The 25,873-nt window shown below is 48.0% G+C and overlaps 1 protein-coding gene and 1 long non-coding RNA gene across 2 annotated transcripts in view; one reads left to right on the top strand and one right to left on the bottom strand.

The window, feature by feature from the left end:
- LOC118372505 (mitochondrial import receptor subunit TOM70-like) overlaps window positions 1-25,873 on the bottom strand; it is an 86,670-nt gene that overhangs the window by 23,581 nt on the left and 37,216 nt on the right. Inside the window, exons 5-7 of the mRNA XM_052475780.1 lie at window positions 5,766-5,914; window positions 4,261-4,468; window positions 140-274 (exon numbers count right to left, since the gene is read on the bottom strand). Coding sequence (XP_052331740.1) covers window positions 140-274; window positions 4,261-4,468; window positions 5,766-5,914 — 492 coding nt within the window. The remainder of the gene's footprint in view (window positions 1-139; window positions 275-4,260; window positions 4,469-5,765; window positions 5,915-25,873) is intronic.
- LOC127910802 (uncharacterized) lies at window positions 4,504-5,064 on the top strand. Its single transcript, XR_008076234.1, has 3 exons — window positions 4,504-4,604; window positions 4,668-4,793; window positions 4,920-5,064. It is a non-coding gene; the product is annotated as an uncharacterized LOC127910802 (long non-coding RNA).

The raw sequence follows: 25,873 nt of genomic DNA on the forward strand, positions 1-25,873 counted from the left end.
CAAAGGGAATCCTATTCACCCCATTCCTAATTTAGAGGCCTATGAGCGCCGGTCAAAAGTAGTGCACTAAATAGGCAATAGGGTGCCATTTGGGCAGGGCCAAAGGGATAGTGAGGGATAGTGATAGAGACAGCCCTACCTGTCCCCGGTGGTGGTAGACGTCTGCGTTGCGCGTGTCGATCTCAGCGGCCATGTTGAAGTCCTGTGTTGACATCATAGGCTGCTGCTGCTGCATATACATACTGCCACGCTTGATCAGAGCATTGGCCCTCAGCTGCAGTACCAGGACAGAGACAGGACAAACACAGGGTTTCAGGGTGAGCATTGGCCCTCAGCTGCAGTACCAGGACAGAGACAGGACAAACACAGGGTTTCAGTAAGAGCATTGGCCCTCAGCTGCAGTACCAGGACAGAACAAACACAGGGTTTCAGGGTGAGCATTGGCCCTGAGCTGCAGTACCAGGACAGAGACAGGACAAACACAGGGTTTCAGTCAGAGCATTGGCCCTCAGCTAGCAGGACTAAGAGAAATAAGAGCTGCTTGCTATATTAACGATACAGCCACCTGGGTCTGGGCTGCACCATATGGGTAATAAATCTAATTAGAATGTATTACCAACTATTGCTAGTTGACTTGCAATACACATCAAAACACTTAGGTGAAATGGAATCCTAGAAATAGAATGACTGTATTAAGAAGCAAAGTCGAAAGTCGACTCATTCTTGTTTGGAACAATGTGTTGACAGCCATACCATCATACAAACTAATAGCGACAAACCGAGAGGAGGAGCTGCTAATAACGACTAACCGAGGAGGAGCTGAGCTTCTAATAGTGACTAACCGAGAGGAGGAGCAGAGCTGCAAATAGTGACTAACCGAGAGGAGGAGCTGCTAATAACGACTAACCGAGAGGAGGAGGAGCTGAGCTTCTAATAGTGACTAACCGAGAGGAGGAGGAGCTAATAACGACTAACCGAGAGGAGGAGGAGCTGAGCTTCTAATAGTGACTAACCGAGAGGAGGAGGAGCTGAGCTGCTAATAGTGACTAACCGAGAGGAGGAGGAGCTGAGCTGCTAATAACGACTAACCGAGAGGAGGAGCTGCTAATAACGACTAACCGAGAGGAGGAGGAGCAGAGCTGCAAATAGTGACTAACCGAGAGGAGGAGCTGCTAATAACGACTAACCGAGAGGAGGAGGAGCAGAGCTGCAAATAGTGACTAACCGAGAGGAGGAGCTGCTAATAACGACTAACCGAGAGGAGGAGGAGCTGAGCTTCTAATAGTGACTAACCCGAGAGGAGGAGGAGCAGAGCTGCAAATAGTGACTAACCGAGAGGAGGAGCTGCTAATAACGACTAACCGAGAGGAGGAGGAGCAGAGCTGCAAATAGTGACTAACCGAGAGGAGGAGCTGCTAATAACGACTAACCGAGAGGAGGAGGAGCTGAGCTTCTAATAGTGACTAACCCGAGAGGAGGAGGAGCTGCTAATAACGACTAACCGAGAGGAGGAGGAGCAGAGCTGCAAATAGTGACTAACCGAGAGGAGGAGCTGCTAATAACGACTAACCGAGAGGAGGAGCTGCTAATAACGACTAACCGAGAGGAGGAGGAGCTGAGCTTCTAATAGTGACTAACCCGAGAGGAGGAGGAGCTGCTAATAACGACTAACCGAGAGGAGGAGGAGCTGAGCTGCAAATAGTGACTAACCGAGAGGAGGAGCTGCTAATAACGACTAACCGAGAGGAGGAGGAGCTGAGCTTCTAATAGTGACTAACCCGAGAGGAGGAGGAGCTGCTAATAACGACTAACCGAGAGGAGGAGGAGCAGAGCTGCAAATAGTGACTAACCGAGAGGAGGAGCTGCTAATAACGACTAACCGAGAGGAGGAGGAGCTGAGCTTCTAATAGTGACTAACCCGAGAGGAGGAGGAGCTGAGCTGCTAATAGTGACTAACCCGAGAGGAGGAGGAGCTGAGCTGCTAATAACGACTAACCGAGAGGAGGAGGAGCTGAGCTGCTAATAGTGACTAACCGAGAGGAGGAGGAGCTGAGCTGCTAATAGTGACTAACCGAGAGGAGGAGGAGCTGAGCTGCTAATAGTGACTAACCGAGAGGAGGAGGAGCTGAGCTGCTAATAGTGACTAACCGAGAGGAGGAGGAGCTGAGCTGCTAATAGTGACTAACCGAGAGGAGGAGGAGCTGAGCAGCTTATAGCAAATAACCGAGAGGAGGAGCTGAGCTGCTAATAGCAACAAACCGAGAGGAGGGGGAGCTGCTATTAGCGACTAACCGAGAGGAGGAGCTGAGCTGCTAATAGCGACTAACTGAGAGGAGGAGCTGAGCTGTTAATAGCAACTAACCGAGAGGAGGAGGAGCTGAGCTACTAATAGCAACTAACCGAGAAGGGGAGCTGCTAATAGCAACTAACCGAGAGGAGGGGGAGCTGCTAATAGCGACTAACCGAGAGGAGGGGCTGAGCTGCTAATAGCAACTAACCGAGAAGGGGAGCTGCTAATAGCAACTAACCGAGAGGAGGGGGAGCTGCTAATAGCGACTAACCGAGAGGAGGGGCTGAGCTGCTAATAGTCACAAACCGAGAGGGGGTGCTGCTAATAGCGACTAACCGAGAGGAGGGGGAGCTGCTAATAGCGACTAACCGAGAGGGGGAGCTGAGCTGCTAATAGCAACTAACCGAGAGGGGGAGCTGAGCTGCTAATAGCAACTAACCGAGAGGGGGAGCTGAGCTGCTAATAGCAACTAACCGAGAGGAGGAGCTGAGCTGCTAATAGCAACTAACTGAGAGAAGGGGCTGAGCTGCTAATAGCAACTAACTGGGAGGAGGGGCTGAGCTGCTAATAGCGACAAACAGAGGAGGAGGAGCTGCTAATAGCGTCTAAACGAGAGGGGGAGCTGCTAATAGCGTCTAAACGAGAGGGGGAGCTGCTAATGTCGTCTAAACGAGAGGGGGAGCTGCTAATAGCGTCTAAACGAGAGGAGCTGAGCTGCTAATAGCAACTAAACGGGAGGGGCTGAGCTGCTAATAGCGACAAACAGAGGAGGAGGAGCTGCTAAAAGTAACTAACCGAGAGGAGGAGGAGCTGCTAATAGCGACTAACTGAGAGGAGGAGCTGAGCTGCTGATAGCGACTAACCGAGAGGAAGGGTTGAGCTGCTAATAGCAACAAACTGAGAGGAGGAGGAGCTGAGCTACTAATAGCAACTAACCGACAGGAGGGGCTGAGCTGCTTATAGCAACTAACTGAGAGGAGAAGGGGCTGAGCTGCTAATAGCGACTAACCGAGAGGAGGGGCTGAGCTGCTTATAGCAACTAACTGAGAGGAGATGGGGCTGAGCTGCTAATAGCGACTAACCGAGAGGAGGAGCTGAGCTGCTTATAGCAACTAAATGAGAGGAGATGGGGCTGAGCTGCTAATAGCGACTAACCGAGAGGAGGAGCTGAGCTGCTAATAGCAACAAACCGAGAGGGGCTGAGCTGCTAATAACAACTAACTGAGAGGGGCTGAGCTGCTAATAACAACTAACTGAGAGGGGCTGAGCTGCTAATAACGACTAACTGAGAGGAGGAGCTGAGCTACTAATAGCAACTAACTGAGAGGAGGGGCTGAGCTGCTAATAGCAACTAACTGAGAGGAGGGGCTGAGCTGCTAATAGCAACAAACTGAGAGGAGGGGCTGAGCTGCTAATAGCAACTAACCGAGAGGAGGAGCTGAGCTGCTAATAGCAACAAACTGAGAGGAGGAGGAGCTGAGCTACTAATAGCAACAAACCGAGAGGAGGAGGGGCTGAGCTGCTAATAGCAACAAACTGAGAGGAGGAGCTGAGCTGCTAATAGCAACTAACCGAGAGGAGGAGCTGAGCTGCTAATAGCAACAAACTGAGAGGAGGAGGAGCTGAGCTGCTAATAGCAACAAACCGAGAGGAGGAGGGGCTGAGCTGCTAATAGCAACAAACCGAGAGGAGGAGCTGAGCTGCTAATAACGACTAACTGAGAGGAGGAGCCGAGCTGCTAATACCAACTAACCGAGAGGAGGGGCTGAGCTGCTAATACCAACTAACTGAGAGGAGGAGGAGCTGAGCTGCTAATAGCAACAAACCGAGAGGGGCTGAGCTGCTAATAACTAGCTGAGAGGAGGAGGGGCTGAGCTGCTAATAGCGACTAACTGAGAGGGGGAGCTGAGCTGCTAATACCGACTAACTGGGAGGAGCTGAGCTACTGGACACCAGCTCATCTCCACTACCTTGACGTTGACGTCCTCCATGTTGATGACCCGGTCCAGGTCGGGCTGGGCGCCGGTGGCGTTGCCAATCAGGAGGTAGAAGGTTGCCCGTAGCAACAGGGCCTCAGCAGTGTACTTGCCCCCAGACTCCACCTCCTTAGTGCACTCACTGATGATCTTATCATAGTTCTCCTCCTCCATGTACTGCTTGGCCTTCAGATAACCAGAACTATGGACAGGTTAGAGGTTAAGGACAGGGATAATGTACTGCTTGGCCTTCAGATAACCAGAACTATTGACAGGTTAGAGGTTAAGGACAGGGATAATGTACTGCTTGGCCTTCAGATAACCAGAGCTATGGACAGGTTAGAGGTTAAGGACAGGGATAATGTACTGCTTGGCCTTCAGATAACCAGAACTATGGACAGGTTAGAGGTTAAGGACAGGGATAATGTACTGCTTGGCCTTCAGATAACCAGAGTTCTGGACAGGTTAGAGGTTAAGGACAGGGATAATGTACTGCTTGGCCTTCAGATAACCAGAACTATGGACAGGTTAGAGGTTAAGGACAGGGATAATGTACTGCTTGGCCTTCAGATAACCAGAACTATTGACAGGTTAGAGGTTAAGGACAGGGATAATGTACTGCTTGGCCTTCAGATAACCAGAGCTATGGACAGGTTAGAGGTTAAGGACAGGGATAATGTACTGCTTGGCCTTCAGATAACCAGAACTATGGACAGGTTAGAGGTTAAGGACAGGGATAATGTACTGCTTGGCCTTCAGATAACCAGAGTTCTGGACAGGTTAGAGGTTAAGGACAGGGATAATGTACTGCTTGGCCTTCAGATAACCAGAACTATGGACAGGTTAGAGGTTAAGGACAGGGATAATGTACTGCTTGGCCTTCAGATAACCAGAGCTATGTTGAACCCTGGTCCAGACACTAATTCAGTGTGTTGAACCCTGGTCCAGACACTAATTCAGTGTGTTGAACCCTGGTCCAGACACTAATTCAGTGTGTTGAACCCTGGTCCAGACACTAATTCAGTGTGTTGAACCCTGGTCCAGACACTAATTCAGTGTGTTGAACCCTGGTCCAGACACTAATTCAGTGTGTTGAACCCTGGTCCAGACACTAATTCAGTGTGTTGAACCCTGGCCCAGACACTAATTCAGTGTGTTGAACCCTGGTCCAGACACTAATTCAGTGTGTTGAACCCTAATTCAGTGTCCAGACACTAATTCAGTGTGTTGAACCCTGGTCCAGACACTAATTCAGTGTTGAACCCTGGTAGACAGTGTGTTGAACCCTGGTCCAGACACTAATTCAGTGTGTTGAACCCTGGTCCAGACACTAATTCAGTGTGTTGAACCCTGGCCCAGACACTATGGCTGGCCCAGACACTAATTCGTTTATAACCCTGGTCCAGAATAGTGTACCATTTGGAACGCAAATGTAGTTTTTTTTATTTATCCAGAGCAACATACAGGACAGGAAGTGATACCACAGTGTGACCTCTGACCTTTCTGTGACCTCTGCGGCCTCGCCCTCGTTGTCCTTGTCCTCGTCCTTCTTCTCACCCTTCTGGAGCGGCTGGGAGATAATGTCATCAGTGAAGGAGCTGAAGTAGGACTTGATGAACTGAGGAGAAGGCATCAGGGGGTCACGGTTCTGGAGAGAGAAGACATGATGAATTGAGGGAGGGAGACAGCGAGAAGAGAGCGGAGGGAGGAGAGAGAGAGAACAAAGCAGAGGGAGAGAGAGCGAGAAGAGAGAAGCGGGAGGAATGGAGAGAAGAGAGGAGAAAGAGGGAGACTTGATAAACTGAGGACAAATCATCATGGCGCTCACCGTTCTGAAGAGAGGAAAAAGAGGGAGACGAAAGAGGGAGAAGAGCGAGGGAGAGCGGAGCGAAAGAGAGGAGCGAGAGAGGTAACGAGAAGAGGGGAAGAAGAAAGAGGGAGAGACTTGATGAACTGAGGAGAAATCATCAGGGGCTCACGGTTCTGGAGAGAGAGGGTTCGAGAGAGAGAGGTAATGAGCAGATGAGCTCCTGAATTGTTCAGCAAGTTTTTACAAAAAGATTTGGGGTTGCATAAACTTGGATGTTTTTTTTTTATATATATATTTTTAAATAATATGCCATTTAGCAGACGCTTTTATCCAAAGCGACTTACAGTCATGTGTGCATACATTCTACGTATGGGTGGTCCCGGGAATCGAACCCACTACCCTGGCGTTACAAGCGCCATGCTCTACCAACTGAGCTACAGAAGGACCATACAGCATACGACCCTACACAACATTCCACTCCAAATCAAAACTCGAAACTTTTAACCTTATTTTGTAAAAAAAAAATATTACCAAGGATTCTTACTGCAAAGGACTATCCAGCTAACTTCCTGACAAACCAACAACCATCAAAAGATGCACAACAGAAACACGAAAATATCATCCAACTTGGAACTGAGTAAGTAATGTTCAGTCAAGCTACTTCGAAAGCCTAGAAGGAAAATAACATTACAATAATCTGTAGCTATTTAACTTTATAAAAAGTCTGAATGCTAAGTTAAAAGGCTACCAAGCTTGCTAGGACAGAACAGAAACAGGCTGCAACATTAATTAGCAGTGAAGTGAGGTGTGAAGCCCCTGAACCGAACAATGGCAGCAGAGTTCCCCCCCCACTCAAATGCAGAGGCCTCTTTGGCATCCTGCTCCATGGCTTCCTTCGGTGCAGAGGTCACAACAGAGATCACCACAGTACAGTACCCCTTGGATATAAAAAATGAAGAACGGAAAGAGTACAATGAGAAGCTCCTCATGGAAAATCCAGAGACGCTTGATGCTGACTGCTACAAAAATGGGACCTAACCCTCCACACGGACAATCCCTGGGCATGGCACACAGCTATACGAGCCAACTACCCCTCTTTTAAGAGAGAGGGTATTGTTGGAGGGTGGAACATCAGAATAGTGTAAAACGAGGAGACAGACACCCTCTGTTAACCTGTAACGGAACAGTGGTGGTGCATGGCAGCTTTATACATTTCAGAATCTAAGAGAGAGCACGGCAGGAGAAGATTTCTCTTGGTGACGACTCCCCCACCCAGAGAGCACGGCAGGAGAAGCTTTCTCTTGGTGACGACTCCCCCACCCAGAGAGCATGGCAGGAGAAGCTTTCTCTCTGTGACGACTCCCCCACCCAGAGAGCACGGCAGGAGAAGCTTTCTCTTGGTGACTACTCCCCCACCCAGAGAGCACGGCAGGAGAAGCTTTCTCTTGGTGACGACTCCCCCACCCAGAGAGCACGGCAGGAGAAGCTTTCTCTCTGTGACGACTCCCCCACCCAGAGAGCACGGCAGGAGAAGCTTTCTCTTGGTGACGACTCCCCCACCCAGAGAGCATGGCAGGAGAAGCTTTCTCTTGGTGACGACTCCCCACCCAGAGAGCATGGCAGGAGAAGCTTTCTCTTGGTGATGACTCCCCCACCCAGAGAGCACGGCAGGAGAAGCTTTCTCTTGGTGACGACTCCCCCACCCAGAGAGCATGGCAGGAGAAGCTTTCTCTTGGTGACGACTCCCCCACCCAGAGAGCACGGCAGGAGAAGCTTTCTCTTGGTGACGACTCCCCCACCCAGAGAGCACGGCAGGAGAAGCTTTCTCTTGGTGACGACTCCCCCACCCAGAGAGCACGGCAGGAGAAGCTTTCTCTTGGTGACGACTCCCCCACCAAGAGAGCACGGCAGGAGAAGCTTTCTCTTGGTGACGACTCCCCCACCCAGAGAGCACGGCAGGAGAAGCTTTCTCTTGGTGACGACTCCCCCACCCAGAGAGCACGGCAGGAGAAGCTTTCTCTTGGTGACGACTCCCCCACCCAGAGAGCACGGCAGGAGAAGCTTTCTCTTGGTGACGACTCCCCCACCAAGAGAGCACGGCAGGAGAAGCTTTCTCTTGGTGACGACTCCCCCACCCAGAGAGCACGGCAGGAGAAGCTTTCTCTTGGTGACGACTCCCCCACCCAGAGAGCACGGCAGGAGAAGCTTTCTCTTGGTGACGACTCCCCCACCCAGAGAGCACGGCAGGAGGATCTTTCTCTTGGTGATTCTCCCCCACCCCGAGCGAGTTTGATCACACCTCTTCAAACTGTCCTGCAGATGAGGATAGCCACTCCCCCAGCACTGAACTGGCTTGCAAAAGTATTCACCCCATTGGCATTTTTCCTATTTTGTTGACTTACAACCTGGAATTAAAATAGGTTTCTGTGGGGATTGTTTCATTTGATTTACACAACATGCCTACCACTTTGAAGAAATATTTGTTCTTGTTTATCAAACAAGAAATAAGACAAAAGAAAACATGAGTGTGCATAACTATTTACACCCCACCCCCCACCCCAAAAGTCAATATTTTGTAGAGCCACCTTTTGCAACAATTTATCTTGGGGTATGTCTCTATAAGCTTGGCACATATAGCCACTGAGATTTTTGCCCATTCTTCAAGGCAAAACTGCTCCAGCTCCTTCAAGTTGGATGGGTTCCGCTGGTGTACAGCAATCTTGAAGTCATACCACAGATTCTCAATTGGATTGAGGTCTGGGCTTTGACTAGGCCATTCCAAGACATTTAAATGTTAAACCACTCAAGTGTTGTTTTGGCAGTATGCTTAGGGTCATTGTCCTGCTGGAAGGTGAACCTCTGTCCCAGTCTCAAATCTCTGGAAGACTGAAACAGGTTTCCCCTCAAGAATTTCCCTGTATTTGGCTCCATCCATCATTCCTTCAATTCTGACCCGTTTCCCAGTCCCTGCCGAAGAAAAACATCCCACAGCATGATGCTGCCACCACCATGCTTCACTTTGGGGATGGTGTTCTCAGGGTGATGAGGGGAGTCGGGTTTGCATACTTTTTTCTTTAAGCAATGGCTTTTTTCTGGCCACTCTTCCGTAAAGCCCAGCTCTGTGGAGTGTATGGCTTAACTTCTCTAGGGTAGGGGGCAGCATTTGGAATTTTGGATGAAAAGTATGCCCAAATTAAACAGCCTGCTACTCGGGCCCAGAAGTTACGATATGCATGCAACTGGTAGATGTGGATAGAAAACACACTAAAGTTTCCAAAACTGTTAAAATAGTGTCTGTGAGTATAACAGAAGTGATTTGGCAGGTGAAAACCTGAGAAAATCCATTCAGGAAGTTTTTTTTTTTGGGGGGGGGGGTTTGAAGTTTTCTATTCAATGCCATTACAGTATCCATTGACTTAGGACTCAATTTGCATTTCCTATGCCTTCCACTAGATGTCAACAGTCTTTAGAAACGGTTTCAGGCTTGTATTCTTATAAATGAGGGAGTAAGACTGGTCTGAATGAGTGGACCCTGACATGTCAGAGAGGTTTTTCAGGCGCACGTGCATTTCTTGAACAAAACTGAGGTTTTTGGATATAAAGAGACTATCGAACAAAAGGAACATTTATTGAGTAAATGAATGTCTGAGTGCAACCATATAACGATCAAAGGTAGGGGATTAATTTTATCAGATTGTAATGCAACAAAATAGGAAAGACGTCAAGATGGATGAATAGTTTTGCACTGTAGGTCCCACAACTGCACTGCTCCTCCATCACTGAGAGGGATAAATTCACAGAGCTGGAGAGAGACATGGTGAAGCTCAGAGTCCACAAAGACCCACAAAACAGACAAGCACAACAACACCCCCTCTCCAATTCGCATACCGCCCCAACAGATGATGCGATCTCAAATCGCTCTCCACATTTCCCTTTGCCACCTGAACATAAAAAGGTAAAAAGGAACACCTGTGTGAGAATGCTATTCATTGACTACAACTCAGAGTTCAACACCATAGTGCCCACAAAGCTCATCACCAAGCTAAGGTCCGTGGGACTAAACACCTCCCTCTGCAACTGGATCCTGGACTTCCTGGCGGGCCGCCCCCGGGTGGTAAGGGTAGGCAACAACATCTGCCACGCTGATCCTCAACACAGGGGCCCCTCAGGGGTGCGTGCTTAGTCCCCTCCTGTACTTCCTGTTCACCCACGACTGCATGGCAAAGCATGACTCCAACACCATGATTAAGTTTGCTGACGACACAAAGGTGGTAGGCCTGATCACCGACAACGATGAGACAACCTATAGGGAGGTCAGAGAACTGGCAGTGTGGTGCCAGGACAACAACCTCTCCCCCAATGTGATCAAGACAAAGGACTACAGGAAAAGGAGGGCCAAACACACCCCCATTAACATCGATGGGGCTGTAGTGGAGAGGGTCGAGAGTTTCAAGTTTCTTGGGGTCTACATCGCCAAACACACCAAGACAGTCGTTAAGAGGGCACAACAACACCGTTTCCCCCTCAGCAGACTGAAATGATTTGGCATGGGTCCCCAGATCCTCAAAAAGTTATACAGCTACACCATTGAGAGCATCATGACCGGTTGCATCACCGCCTGGTATGGTAATTGCCCGGCATCTGACCGTAAGTAGTGTGTACAGCCCAGCACATCACTGGGGCCAAGCTTCCTGCCATCCATACTAGGCAGTGTAAGAGGAAGGCCCCAAAAATTGTCAGAGACTCCAGTCACCCAAGTCAGACTGTTCTCTCTGCTACCGCATGGCAAGCGGTACCGGAGCGCCAAGTCTAGGTCCAAAAGGCTCCTTAACAGCTTCTACCTCCAAGCCATAGGCTTGTGGGCTATACTCGGCCTTGTCTCAGGATGGTAAGTTGGTGGTTGAGGATATCCCTCTAGTGGTGTGGGGGCTGTGCTTTGGCAAAGTGGGTGGGGTTATATCCTTCCTGTTTGGCCCTGTCCGGGGGTGTCATCGGATGGGGCCACAGTGTCTCCTGACCCCTCCTGTCTCAGCCTCCAGCATTTATGCTGCAGTAGTTTGTGTCGGGGGGCTAGGGTCAGTTGGTTATATCTGGAGTACTTCTCCTGTCCTATCCGGTGTCCTGTGTGAATTTAAGTATGCCCTCTCTAATTCTCTCTCTCTCGGAGGAGGAGGACCTGAGCCCTCGAACCATGCCTCGGGATTACCTGACATGATGACTCCTTGCTGTCCCCAGTCCACTTGGCCGTGCTGCTGCTCCAGTTTCAACTGTTCTGCCTTATTATTATTTGACCATGCTGGTCATTTATGAACATTTGAACATCTTGGCCATGTTCTGTTATAATCTCCACCCGGCACAGCCAGAAGAGGACTGGCCACCCCACATAGCCTGGTTCCTCTCTAGGTTTCTTCCTAGGTTTGGGCCTTTCTAGGGAGTTTTTCCTAGCCACCATGCTTCTACACCTGCATTGCTTGCTGTTTTGTTTGGGGTTTTAGGCTGGGTTTCTGTACAGCACTTTGAGATATCAGCTGATGTACGAGGGGCTATATAAATACATTTGATTTGATTTGCTGAACAATTAATCAAATGGCCACCCGGACTATTTACATTGATACCCCCCCATTAGTTCTTACACTGCTGTGTCTCACTGTTTATTATCCATGCATAGTCACTTTATCCCTACCTTCATGTACATATTACTTCAACTACCCTGTACCCCCGCATTGACTCAGTACCCTCTGTATATAGCCTTATTATTGTTATTTTATTACTTTATTTAAATGTTATTTTTTTACTTTAGTTTATTTAGTAAAAAACATATTCTAACTGCATTTTTGGTTAAGGGCTTGTAAGTAATCAATCACGTTAAAGTTGTATTCGGCGCATTTGCAAATAAAATGTTATTTGAAGTCTCAGAGTATGTTGCAAGATCTGATGTCCCTTTGGATGGAGATCCTCACTCAGAGTTTGTTATATTGGTTCATTAAAGACTGAACATTACTAAATAAAATGACAAAATATACAGAACACAAATTCTAATGGGCTATTCTTAAACATCATCCTCTGCTCTGGCATCTTCCATAATATTTGGAACCAAGGCCTGATCACCCCAATCCACAAAATGTGGCCCCAATAATTACAGTGGAATATGAGTGAGCAGCAATCTCTGAAAAATCCTCTGCAGTATCATCAACAGCAGACGCCAACATTTCCTCAGTGAAAACAACGTCCTGAGCAAATATCAAATTGGCTTCTTACCAAAATACAGTAGGACAGACCACTTGCACAACCTTATTGACAAACAAAACAAAAAGCAAATTCTTGTCATGCTTTGATGATTACAAAAAAGCTCAATTTGGCATGAGGGTCTGCTATACAAATTGATGTTGGGGGGGGGAGCATATTTGAAAAAGAAAAGGAGAGCTCACTCTAGGAGCTCGGAAGCAATCATTTAATAACCGACAGACAAGCCGTCTTCATCAGGATATAATGACAAACACTGCAGGTCACTAGTTTATATCGTGTCAAAGGACACAGACAAGTGTCTGTAATCATGGCCGGGTGTGGCTTGATATCATTGGTTAACTTACAGATAAACAGAACATATCAAAAACATAAAAATGAAAAACATACGATCATAAGATAGAATTTGGCTGCATAGGCCTACAAACATTTACAATAGCAAAATCACAATAATCACCAGAATGGCTTCAGATCAAAGTCTACGTTGAGGGCGAAGGGAGCAAGGGTCTTTAAATTAAAGATCCAGGCAGCCTCTCGTATTTACAATAAATTGTCGAGGTCACCCCCTCTCCTAGGGAGGGTGACATGTTCGATGCCGATATAAAGTAGAGACGCAATAGAGTGGTTCGCAACTGGGAAAGTCAAGTTTTTCATACGATGCTGAGAGTCTTAAATCAGAGTTTACTCCATCCAGTAGGGGAGCAAATAGACGTTGTTCAGGGATATCTTGGTAAATCAGAGTGTACTCCATCCAGTAGGGGAGCAAATAGACGTTGTTCAGGGATATCTTGGGGTGGTAAATCAGAGTTTACTCCATCCAGTAGGGGAGCAAATAGACGTTGTTCAGGGATATCTTGGTAAATCAGAGTTTACTCCATCCAGTAGGGGAGCAAATAGACGTTGTTCAGGGATATCTTGGTAAATCAGAGTGTACTCCATCCAGTAGGGGAGCAAATAGACGTTGTTCAGGGATATCTTGGTAAATCAGAGTTTACTCCATCCAGTAGGGGAGCAAATAGACGTTGTTCAGGGATATCTTGGGGTGGTAAATCAGAGTGTACTCCATCCAGTAGGGGAGCAAATAGACGTTGTTCAGGGATATCTTGGGGTGGTAAATCAGAGTTTACTCCATCCAGTAGGGGAGCAAATAGACGTTGTTCAGGGATATCTTGGTAAATCAGAGTGTACTCCATCCAGTAGGGGAGCAAATAGACGTTGTTCAGGGATATCTTGGTAAATCAGAGTTTACTCCATCCAGTAGGGGAGCAAATAGACGTTCAGGGATATCTTGGGGTGGTAAATCAGAGTTTACTCCATCCAGTAGGGGAGCAAATAGACGTTGTTCAGGGATATCTTGGTAAATCAGAGTGTACTCCATCCAGTAGGGGAGCAAATAGACGTTGTTCAGGGATATCTTGGTAAATCAGAGTTTACCCCATCCAGTAGGGGAGCAAATAGACGTTGTTCAGGGATATCTTGGTAAATCAGAGTGTACTCCATCCAGTAGGGGAGCAAATAGACGTTGTTCAGGGATATCTTGGTAAATCAGAGTTTACTCCATCCAGTAGGGGAGCAAATAGACGTTGTTCAGGGATATCTTGGTAAATCAGAGTGTACTCCATCCAGTAGGGGAGCAAATAGACGTTGTTCAGGGATATCTTGGTAAATCAGAGTTTACTCCATCCAGTAGGGGAGCAAATAGACGTTGTTCAGGGATATCTTGGGGTGGTAAATCAGAGTTTACTCCATCCAGTAGGGGAGCAAATAGACGTTGTTCAGGGATATCTTGGTAAATCAGAGTTTACTCCATCCAGTAGGGGAGCAAATAGACGTTGTTCAGGGATATCTTGGTAAATCAGAGTTTACTCCATCCAGTAGGGGAGCAAATAGACGTTGTTCAGGGATATCTTGGTAAATCAGAGTTTACTCCATCCAGTAGGGGAGCAAATAGACGTTGTTCAGGGATATCGTTGTTCATCCAGTAGGATATCTATCTTGGTAAATCAGAGTTTACCCATCCAGTAGGGGAGCAAATAGACGTTGTTCAGGGATATCTTGGTAAAGTAGGGGAGCAAATAGAGTTTACTCCATCCAGTAGGGGAGCAAATAGACGTTGTTCAGGGATATCTTGGTAAATCAGAGTGTACTCCATCCAGTAGGGGAGCAAATAGACGTTGTTCAGGGATATCTTGGTAAATCAGAGTTTACTCCATCCAGTAGGGGAGCAAATAGACGTTGTTCAGGGATATCTTGGTAAATCAGAGTTTACTCCATCCAGTAGGGGAGCAAATAGACGTTGTTCAGGGATATCTTGGGATATCTTGGGGTATCTTGGTAAATCAGAGTGTACCAGTCCATCCAGTAGGGGAGCAAATAGACGTTGTTCAGGGATATCTTGGTAAATCAGAGTTTACTCCATCCAGTAGGGGAGCAAATAGACGTTATCTTGTTCAGGGATATCTTGGTTGTTCAGGGATATCTTGGTAAATCAGAGTTTCCAGTAGGGGAGCAAATCCAGGGATATCTTGGTAAATCAGAGTAGTAGGGGAGCAAATAGACGTTGTTCAGGGATATCTTGGTAAATCAGAGTTTACTCCATCCAGTAGGGGAGCAAATAGACGTTGTTCAGGGATATCTTGGTAAATCAGAGTTTACTCCATCCAGTAGGGGAGCAAATAGACGTTGTTCAGGGATATCTTGGTAAATCAGAGTGTACTCCATCCAGTAGGGGAGCAAATAGACGTTGTTCAGGGATATCTTGGTAAATCAGAGTTTACCCCATCCAGTAGGGGAGCAAATAGACGTTGGGATATCTTGGTAAATCAGGGATATCTTGGGGATATCTTGGTAAATCAGAGTTTACCCCATCCAGTAGGGGAGCAAATAGACGTTGTTCAGGGATATCTTGGTAAATCAGAGTTTACTCCATCCAGTAGGGGAGCAAATAGACGTTGTTCAGGGATATCTTGGGGTGGTAAATCAGAGTGTACTCCATCCAGTAGGGGAGCAAATAGACGTTGTTCAGGGATATCTTGGGGTGGTAAATCAGAGTTTACTCCATCCAGTAGGGGAGCAAATAGACGTTGTTCAGGGATATCTTGGTAAATCAGAGTGTACTCCATCCAGTAGGGGAGCAAATAGACGTTGTTCAGGGATATCTTGGTAAATCAGAGTGTAATCCAGTCAAATAGAGTTTTCACTCCATCCAGTAGGGGAGCAAATAGACGTTGTTCGTGGGAATAGACGTTGTTCAGGGATATCTTGGTAAATCAGAGTTTACTCCATCCAGTAGGGGAGCAAATAGACGTTGTTCTTGGAAATATCTCCAGTAGGGGAGCAATCAGGGATATCTTGTAAATCAGAGTTTACTCCATCCAGTAGGGGAGCAAATAGACGTTGTTCAGGGATATCTTGGTAAATCAGAGTTTACCCCATCCAGTAGGGGAGCAAATAGGGATATCGTTGTTCAGGGATATCTTGGTAAATCAGAGTTTACCCCATCCAGTAGGGGAGCAAATAGACGTTGTTCAGGGATATCTTGGTAAATCAGAGTTTACTCCATCCAGTAGGGGAGCAAATAGACGTTGTTCAGGGATATCTTGGGGGAGCAAATGGTAAATCAAATCAGAGTTTACTCCATCCAGTAGGGGAGCAAATAGACGTTGTTCAGGGATATCTTGGTAAATCAGAGTGTACTCCATCCAGTAGGGGAGCAAATAGACGTTGTTCAGGGATATCTTGGTAAATCAGAGTTTACTCCATCCAGTAGGGGAGCAAATAGACGTTGTTCAGGGATATCTTGGTAAATCAGAGTTTACTCCATCCAGTAGGGGAGCAAATAGACGTTGTTCAGGGATATCTTGGTAAATCAGGGATATCTTGGTAAATCAGAGTTTACCCCATCCAGTAGGGGAGCAAATAGACGTTGTTCAGGGATATCTTGGTAAATCAGAGTTTACTCCATCCAGTAGGGGAGCAAATAGACGTTGTTCAGGGATATCTTGGTAAATCAGAGTTTACTCCATCCAGTAGGGGAGCAAATAGACGTTGTTCAGGGATATCTTGGTAAATCAGAGTTTACTCCATCCAGTAGACGGTTCAGGGATATCTTGGTAAATCAGAGTGTACGTAGGGGAGCAAATAGACGTTGTTCAGGGATATCTTGGTAAATCAGAGTTTACCCCATCCAGTAGGGGTTCAGCAAATCCAGTAGGGGAGCAAATAGACGTTGTTCAGGGATATCTTGGTAAATCAGAGTTTACTCCATCCAGTAGGGGAGCAAATAGACGTTGTTCAGGGATATCTTGGTAAATCAGAGTTTACTCCATCCAGTAGGGGAGCAAATAGACGTTGTTCAGGGATATCTTGGTAAATCAGAGTTTACTCCATCCAGTAGGGGAGCAAATAGACGTTGTTCAGGGATATCTTGGTAAATCAGAGTTTACTCCATCCAGTAGGGGAGCAAATAGACGTTGTTCAGGGATATCTTGGGGTGGTAAATCAGAGTGTACTCCATCCAGTAGGGGAGCAAATAGACGTTGTTCAGGGATATCTTGGTAAATCAGAGTTTACTCCATCCAGTAGGGGAGCAAATAGACGTTGTTCAGGGATATCTTGGTAAATCAGAGTTTACCCCATCCAGTAGGGGAGCAAATAGACGTTGTTCAGGGATATCTTGGGGTGGTAAATCAGAGTTTACTCCATCCAGTAGGGGAGCAAATAGGCGTTGTTCAGGGATATCTTGGTAAATCAGAGTTTGTTCACTTGGGGTAAATCCATCCAGTAGGGGAGCAAATAGAGGGGAGCAAATAGACGTTGTTCAGGGATATCTTGGTAAATCAGAGTTTACCCCATCCAGTAGGGGAGCAAATAGACGTTGTTCAGGGATATCTTGGTAAATCAGAGTGTACTCCATCCAGATATCTTGGGGTAAATCAGAGTTTACTCCATCCAGTAGGGGAGCAAATAGACGTTGTTCAGGGATATCTTGGGGTGGTAAATCAGAGTTTACCCCATCCAGTAGGGAGCAAATAGACGTTGTTCAGGGATATCTTGGTAAATCAGAGTTTACTCCATCCAGTAGGGGAGCAAATAGACGTTGTTCAGGGATATCTTGGGGTAAATCAGAGTTTACCCATCCAGTAGGGGAGCAAATAGACGTTGTTCAGGGATATCTTGGTAAATCAGAGTTTACTCCATCCAGTAGGGGAGCAAATAGACGTTGTTCAGGGATATCTTGGTCAGAAATCAGAGTGGAGCAAATACGTCCATCTTGTAAATCAGAGGGAGCAAATAGACTTTGTTCAGGGATATCTTGGTAAATCAGAGTTTACTCCATCCAGTAGGGGAGCAAATAGACGTTGTTCAGGGATATCTTGGTAAATCAGAGTTTACTCCATCCAGTAGGGGAGCAAATAGACGTTGTTCAGGGATATCTTGGGGTGGTAAATCAGAGTTTACCCCATCCAGTAGGGGAGCAAATAGACGTTGTTCAGGGATATCTTGGTAAATCAGAGTTTACTCCATCCAGTAGGGGAGCAAATAGACGTTCAGGGATATCTTGGTAAATCAGAGTTTACCCCATCCAGTAGGGGAGCAAATAGACGTTGTTCAGGGATATCTTGGTAAATCAGAGTTTACTCCATCCAGTAGGGGAGCAAATAGACGTTGTTCAGGGATATCTTGGTAAATCAGAGTTTACTCCATCCAGTAGGGGAGCAAATAGACGTTGTTCAGGGATATCTTGGTAAATCAGAGTTTACTCCATCCAGTAGGGGAGCAAATAGACGTTGTTCAGGGATATCTTGGGGTGGTAAATCAGAGTTTACCAATTGATCTCTGAGATTTCTGCCCCGTGAGAATACGACCAAGGGAAGGTCCGAAAACACATTACCAATACTATCATCAGCTCTTAGAATGTGTCAATGTTTGAACAATTTCCTCAATTTGTTCAGAGCACTTTGAATGGCGCATAGTAAGAACGCAATAATGCTTATTTATCCTATCCTTGAAAGGGATCATGTCTCGATTTGTTTTGGATTTTCTCAATGGCAGTATTAATCTGACCATTTTTGTACCCCCTCTCACAGAATTTTCTTTGCATCTCAGCCATATTTATGTAGAAATCTGACTGTTTTTTTGCTAATTCTTTTTGATTCGACAGAATTGGCTGAAGGGCAAAGTGTTTTTCAAGGGAAGTGGATTACAGCTGTCAGCCCTCAACAAACCGTTACGATCAGTAGGCTTCCTGTAAAGATCCGTGTATAGAACATTATCTTCACACAAGATCAGAAGATCAAGGAAACTGATTTGACGGGTGTCAGACTGCATAGTAAATGTCAGATGCTCAGAACAGGAGTTAAGAAAAGCATAAAACACCTGGAGCTGTTTTGCATCACCCCTCCACAGAACACAAATATCATCAATATACCGTTTCCACATAATGATGTGAGACAAGAAAACATTTTGGAGAGGATGGAAAATAGACTGTTTCTCCATGTAACCCACATTACACATTAGCATAGTTAGGAGCCATGGGGGATCCCACAGCAGTACCCTTCACCTGAATAAATACATAATTTAGAAACATGAAGTAGTTGTGTCTGAGTACTATTTCAGACAATGTTATCATGCAGCACTGCAAGGTAGTTCATTGGGGTCACGTTGCAGAAGAAAATGTTCCATAGCTTCAATAGCGCCCTCGTGTGGAATATTAGTGTATAACGACTCAACATCAGACGTAACTAACAAGGTATTATCAGGGAGAGGATCAAGAGATTCAATGATAGAGACCATACTGCTGGTGTCCTTTAGGAGGGGAGCTGTTCTGAGACCATACTGCTGGTGTCCTTTATAAAGGAGGGGAGCTGTTCTGAGACCATACTGCTGGTGTCCTTTAGGAGGGGAGCTGTTCTGAGACCATACTACTGGTGTCCTTTATAAAGGAGGGGAGCTGTTCTGAGACCATACTGCTGGTGTCCTTTAGGAGGGGAGCTGTTCTGAGACCATACTGCTGGTGTCCTTTAGGAGGGGAGCTGTTCTGAGACCATACTGCTGGTGTCCTTTAGGAGGGGAGCTGTTCTGAGATCATACTACTGGTGTCCTTTAGGAGGGGAGCTGTTCTGAGACCATACTACTGGTGTCCTTTAGGAGGGGAGCTGTTCTGAGACCATACTGCTGGTGTCCTTTAGGTGGGGAGCTGTTCTGAGATCATACTGCTGGTGTCCTTTAGGAGGGGAGCTGTTCTGAGACCATACTGCTGGTGTCCTTTAGTGTTCTGAGACCATACTGCTGGTGTCCTTTAGGAGGGGAGCTGTTCTGAGACCATACTGCTGGTGTCCTTTAGGAGGGGAGCTGTTCTGAGACCATACTGCTGGTGTCCTTTATAAAGGAGGGGAGCTGTTCTGAGACCATACTGCTGGTGTCCTTTAGGAGGGGAGCTGTTCTGAGACCATACTGCTGGTGTCCTTTATAAAGGAGGGGAGCTGTTCTGATATCATACTGCTGGTGTCCTTTAGGAGGGGAGCTGTTCTGAGACCATACTGCTGGTGTCCTTTAGGAGGGGAGCTGGTCTGAGATCATACTGCTGGTGTACTTTAGGAGGGGAGCTGTTCTGAGACCATACTGCTGGTGTCCTTTAGGAGGGGAGCTGTTCTGAGACCATACTGCTGGTGTCCTTTAGGAGGGGAGCTGGTCTGAGATCATACTGCTGGTGTCCTTTAGGAGGGGAGCTGTTCTGAGACCATACTGCTGGTGTCCTTTAGGAGGGGAGCTGTTCTGAGACCATACTGCTGGTGTCCTTTATAAAGGAGGGGAGCTGTTCTGAGACCATACTGCTGGTGTCCTTTAGGAGGGGAGCTGTTCTGAGACCATACTGCTGGTGTCCTTTATAAAGGAGGGGAGCTGTTCTGAGACCATACTGCTGGTGTCCTTTATAAAGGAGGGGAGCTGTTCTGAGACCATACTGCTGGTGTCCTTTAGGAGGGGAGCTGTTCTGAGACCATACTGCTGGTGTCCTTTATAAAGGAGGGGAGCTGTTCTGAGACCATACTGCTGGTGTCCTTTAGGAGGGGAGCTGTTCTGAGACCATACTGCTGGTGTCCTTTAGGAGGGGAGCTGTTCTGAGATCATACTGCTGGTGTCCTTTAGGAGGGGAGCTGTTCTGAGACCATACTGCTGGTGTCCTTTAGGAGGGGAGCTGTTCTGAGACCATACTGCTGGTGTCCTTTAGGAGGGGAGCTGTTCTGAGACCATACTGCTGGTGTCCTTTATAAAGGAGGGGAGCTGTTCTGAGACCATACTGCTGGTGTCCTTTAGGAGGGGAGCTGTTCTGAGACCATACTGCTGGTGTCCTTTATAAAGGAGGGGAGCTGTTCTGAGATCATACTGCTGGTGTCCTTTAGGAGGGGAGCTGTTCTGAGACCATACTGCTGGTGTCCTTTAGGAGGGGAGCTGTTCTGAGACCATACTGCTGGTGTCCTTTAGGAGGGGAGCTGTTCTGAGATCATACTGCTGGTGTCCTTTAGGAGGGGAGCTGTTCTGAGACCATACTGCTGGTGTCCTTTAGGAGGGGAGCTGTTCTGAGACCATACTGCTGGTGTCCTTTAGGAGGGGAGCTGTTCTGAGACCATACTGCTGGTGTCCTTTAGGAGGGGAGCTGTTCTGAGACCATACTGCTGGTGTCCTTTATAAAGGAGGGGAGCTGTTCTGAGACCATACTGCTGGTGTCCTTTAGGAGGGGCTGTTCTGAGACCATACTGCTGGTGTCCTTTATAAAGGAGGGAGCTGTTCTGAGATCATACTGCTGGTGTCCTTTAGGAGGGGAGCTGTTCTGAGACCATACTGCTGGTGTCCTTTAGGAGGGGAGCTGTTCTGAGATCATACTGCTGGTGTCCTTTAGGAGGGGAGCTGTTCTGAGACCATACTGCTGGTGTCCTTTAGGAGGGGAGCTGTTCTGAGACCATACTGCTGGTGTCCTTTAGGAGGGAGCTGTTCTGAGATCATACTGCTGGTGTCCTTTAGGAGGGGAGCTGTTCTGAGACCATACTGCTGGTGTCCTTTAGGAGGGGAGCTGTTCTGAGACCATACTGCTGGTGTCCTTTAGGAGGGGAGCTGTTCTGAGACCATACTGCTGGTGTCCTTTAGGAGGGGAGCTGGTCTGAGACCATACTGCTGGTGTCCTTTATAAAGGAGGGGAGCTGTTCTGAGACCATACTGCTGGTGTCCTTTAGGAGCTGTTCTGAGACCATACTGCTGGTGTCCTTTAGAGAGCTGTTCTGAGACCATACTGCTGGTGTCCTTTAGGAGGGAGCTGTTCTGAGACCATACTGCTGGTGTCCTTTATAAAGGAGGGGAGCTGTTCTGAGACCATACTGCTGGTGTCCTTTAGGAGGGGAGCTGTTCTGAGATCATACTGCTGGTGTCCTTTAGGAGGGGAGCTGTTCTGAGATCATACTGCTGGTGTCCTTTAGGAGGGGAGCTGTTCTGAGACCATACTGCTGGTGTCCTTTAGGAGGGGAGCTGTTCTGAGACCATACTGCTGGTGTCCTTTAGGAGGGGAGCTGTTCTGAGACCATACTGCTGGTGTCCTTTATAAAGGAGGGGAGCTGTTCTGAGACCATACTGCTGGTGTCCTTTAGGAGGGGAGCTGTTCTGAGACCATACTGCTGGTGTCCTTTAGGAGGGGAGCTGTTCTGAGATCATACTGCTGGTGTCCTTTAGGAGGGGAGCTGTTCTGAGACCATACTGCTGGTGTCCTTTAGGAGGGGAGCTGTTCTGAGACCATACTGCTGGTGTCCTTTAGGAGGGGAGCTGTCATACTGCTGGTGTCCTTTAGGAGGGGAGCTGTTCTGAGACCATACTGCTGGTGTCCTTTAGGAGGGGAGCTGTTCTGAGACCATACTGCTGGTGTCCTTTAGGAGGGGAGCTGGTCTGAGATCATACTGCTGGTGTCCTTTAGGAGGGGAGCTGTTCTGAGACCATACTGCTGGTGTCCTTTAGGAGGGGAGCTGTTCTGAGACCATACTGCTGGTGTCCTTTATAAAGGAGGGGAGCTGTTCTGAGACCATACTGCTGGTGTCCTTTAGGAGGGGAGCTGTTCTGAGACCATACTGCTGGTGTCCTTTATAAAGGAGGGGAGCTGTTCTGAGACCATACTGCTGGTGTCCTTTATAAAGGAGGGGAGCTGTTCTGAGACCATACTGCTGGTGTCCTTTAGGAGGGGAGCTGTTCTGAGATCATACTGCTGGTGTCCTTTAGGAGGGGAGCTGTTCTGAGATCATACTGCTGGTGTCCTTTAGGAGGGGAGCTGTTCTGAGACCATACTGCTGGTGTCCTTTAGGAGGGGAGCTGTTCTGAGACCATACTGCTGGTGTCCTTTACAAAGGAGGGGAGCTGTTCTGAGACCATACTGCTGGTGTCCTTTATAAAGGAGGGGAGCTGTTCTGAGACCATACTGCTGGTGTCCTTTAGAAAGGAGGGGAGCTGTTCTGAGACCATACTGCTGGTGTCCTTTATAAAGGAGGGGAGCTGTTCTGAGACCATACTGCTGGTGTCCTTTATAAAGGAGGGGAGCTGTTCTGAGACCATACTGCTGGTGTCCTTTATAAAGGAGGGGAGCTGTTCTGAGACCATACTGCTGGTGTCCTTTATAAAGGAGGGGAGCTGTTCTGAGACCATACTGCTGGTGTCCTTTAGGAGGGGAGCTGTTCTGAGACCATACTGCTGGTGTCCTTTAGGAGGGGAGCTGTTCTGAGATCATACTGCTGGTGTCCTTTAGGAGGGGAGCTGTTCTGAGATCATACTGCTGGTGTCCTTTAGGAGGGGAGCTGTTCTGAGACCATACTGCTGGTGTCCTTTAGGAGGGGAGCTGTTCTGAGACCATACTGCTGGTGTCCTTTACAAAGGAGGGGAGCTGTTCTGAGACCATACTGCTGGTGTCCTTTATAAAGGAGGGGAGCTGTTCTGAGACCATACTGCTGGTGTCCTTTAGGAGGGGAGCTGTTCTGAGACCATACTGCTGGTGTCCTTTATAAAGGAGGGGAGCTGTTCTGAGATCATACTGCTGGTGTCCTTTAGGAGGGGAGCTGTTCTGAGACCATACTGCTGGTGTCCTTTAGGAGGGGAGCTGTTCTGAGACCATACTGCTGGTGTCCTTTAGGAGGGGAGCTGGTCTGAGATCATACTGCTGGTGTCCTTTAGGAGGGGAGCTGTTCTGAGACCATACTGCTGGTGTCCTTTAGGAGGGGAGCTGTTCTGAGACCATACTGCTGGTGTCCTTTAGGAGGGGAGCTGGTCTGAGATCATACTGCTGGTGTCCTTTAGGAGGGGAGCTGTTCTGAGACCATACTGCTGGTGTCCTTTAGGAGGGGAGCTGTTCTGAGACCATACTGCTGGTGTCCTTTAGGAGGGGAGCTGTTCTGAGATCATACTGCTGGTGTCCTTTAGGAGGGGAGCTGTTCTGAGACCATACTGCTGGTGTCCTTTAGGGGGAGCTGTTCTGAGACCATACTGCTGGTGTCCTTTAGGAGGGGAGCTGTTCTGAGACCATACTGCTGGTGTCCTTTAGGAGGGGAGCTGTTCTGAGACCATACTGCTGGTGTCCTTTAGGAGGGGAGCTGTTCTGAGACCATACTGCTGGTGTCCTTTAGGAGGGGAGCTGTTCTGAGACCATACTGCTGGTGTCCTTTAGGAGGGGAGCTGGTCTGAGACCATACTGCTGGTGTCCTTTAGGAGGGGAGCTGTTCTGAGACCATACTGCTGGTGTCCTTTAGGAGGGGAGCTGTTCTGAGACCATACTGCTGGTGTCCTTTAGGAGGGGAGCTGTTCTGAGACCATACTGCTGGTGTCCTTTAGGAGGGGAGCTGTTCTGAGACCATACTGCTGGTGTCCTTTAAGAGGGGAGCTGTTCTGAGACCATACTGCTGGTGTCCTTTAGGAGGAGAGCTGTTCTGAGATCATACTACTGGTGTCCTTTAAAAGGACGGGAGCTGTTCTGAGACCATACTGCTGGTGTCCTTTAGGAGGGGAGCTGTTCTGAGACCATACTGCTGGTGTCCTTTAGGAGGGGAGCTGGTCTGAGATCATACTGCTGGTGTCCTTTACAAAGAAGGGGAGCTGTTCTGAGACCATACTGCTGGTGTCCTTTAGGAGGGGAGCTGTTCTGAGACCATACTGCTGGTGTCCTTTAGGAGGGGAGCTGTTCTGAGATCATACTGCTGGTGTCCTTTAGGAGGGGAGCTGTTCTGAGACCATACTGCTGGTGTCCTTTAGGAGGGGAGCTGTTCTGAGACCATACTGCTGGTGTCCTTTAGGAGGGGAGCTGTTCTGAGACCATACTGCTGGTGTCCTTTAGGAGGGGAGCTGTTCTGAGAGCATACTGCTGGTGTCCTTTAGGAGGGGAGCTGTTCTGAGACCATACTACTGGTGTCCTTTAGGAGGGGAGCTGTTCTGAGACCAGACTGCTGGTGCCCTTTATAAAGGAGGGGAGCTGTTCTGAGACCATACTGCTGGTGTCCTTTAGGAGGGGAGTTGTTCTGAGATCATACTACTGGTGTCCTTTAGGAGGGGAGCTGTTCTGAGATCATACTGCTGGTGCCCTTTAGGAGGGGAGCTGTTCTGAGACCATACTACTGGTGTCCTTTAGGAGGGGAGCTGTTCTGAGACCATACTGCTGGTGTCCTTTATAAAGGAGGGGAGCTGTTCTGAGACCATACTGCTGGTGTCCTTTAGGAGGGGAGCTGTTCTGAGACCATACTGCTGGTGTCCTTTATAAAGGAGGGGAGCTGTTCTGAGACCATACTGCTGGTGTCCTTTACAAAGGAGGGGAGTTGTTCTGAGATCATACTACTGGTGTCCTTTAGGAGGGGAGCTGTTCTGAGATCATACTGCTGGTGCCCTTTAGGAGGGGAGCTGTTCTGAGACCATACTACTGGTGTCCTTTAGGAGGGGAGCTGTTCTGAGACCATACTGCTGGTGTCCTTTATAAAGGAGGGGAGCTGTTCTGAGACCATACTGCTGGTGTCCTTTAGGAGGGGAGCTGTTCTGAGACCATACTGCTGGTGTCCTTTAGGAGGGGAGCTGTTCTGAGGCTGGTGTCCTTTAGGAGGGGAGCTGTTCTGAGACCATACTGCTGGTGTCCTTTAGGAGGGGAGCTGTTCTGAGACCATACTGCTGGTGTCCTTTAGGAGGAGAGCTGTTCTGAGATCATACTACTGGTTCTGAGAGACCATACTGCTGGTGTCCTTTAGGAGGGGAGCTGTTCTGAGACCATACTGCTGGTGTCCTTTAGGAGGGGAGCTGTTCTGAGATCATACTGCTGGTGTCCTTTAGGAGGGGAGCTGTTCTGAGACCATACTGCTGGTGTCCTTTAGGAGGGGAGCTGTTCTGAGACCATACTGCTGGTGTCCTTTAGGAGGGGAGCTGTTCTGAGATCATACTGCTGGTGTCCTTTAGGAGGGGAGCTGTTCTGAGACCATACTGCTGGTGTCCTTTAGGAGGGGAGCTGTTCTGAGATCATACTGCTGGTGTCCTTTAGGAGGGGAGCTGTTCTGAGAC

Source organism: Oncorhynchus keta, chromosome 22 (genome assembly GCF_023373465.1).
Source record: "Oncorhynchus keta strain PuntledgeMale-10-30-2019 chromosome 22, Oket_V2, whole genome shotgun sequence".
NCBI classification, from domain to species: domain Eukaryota; kingdom Metazoa; phylum Chordata; class Actinopteri; order Salmoniformes; family Salmonidae; genus Oncorhynchus; species Oncorhynchus keta.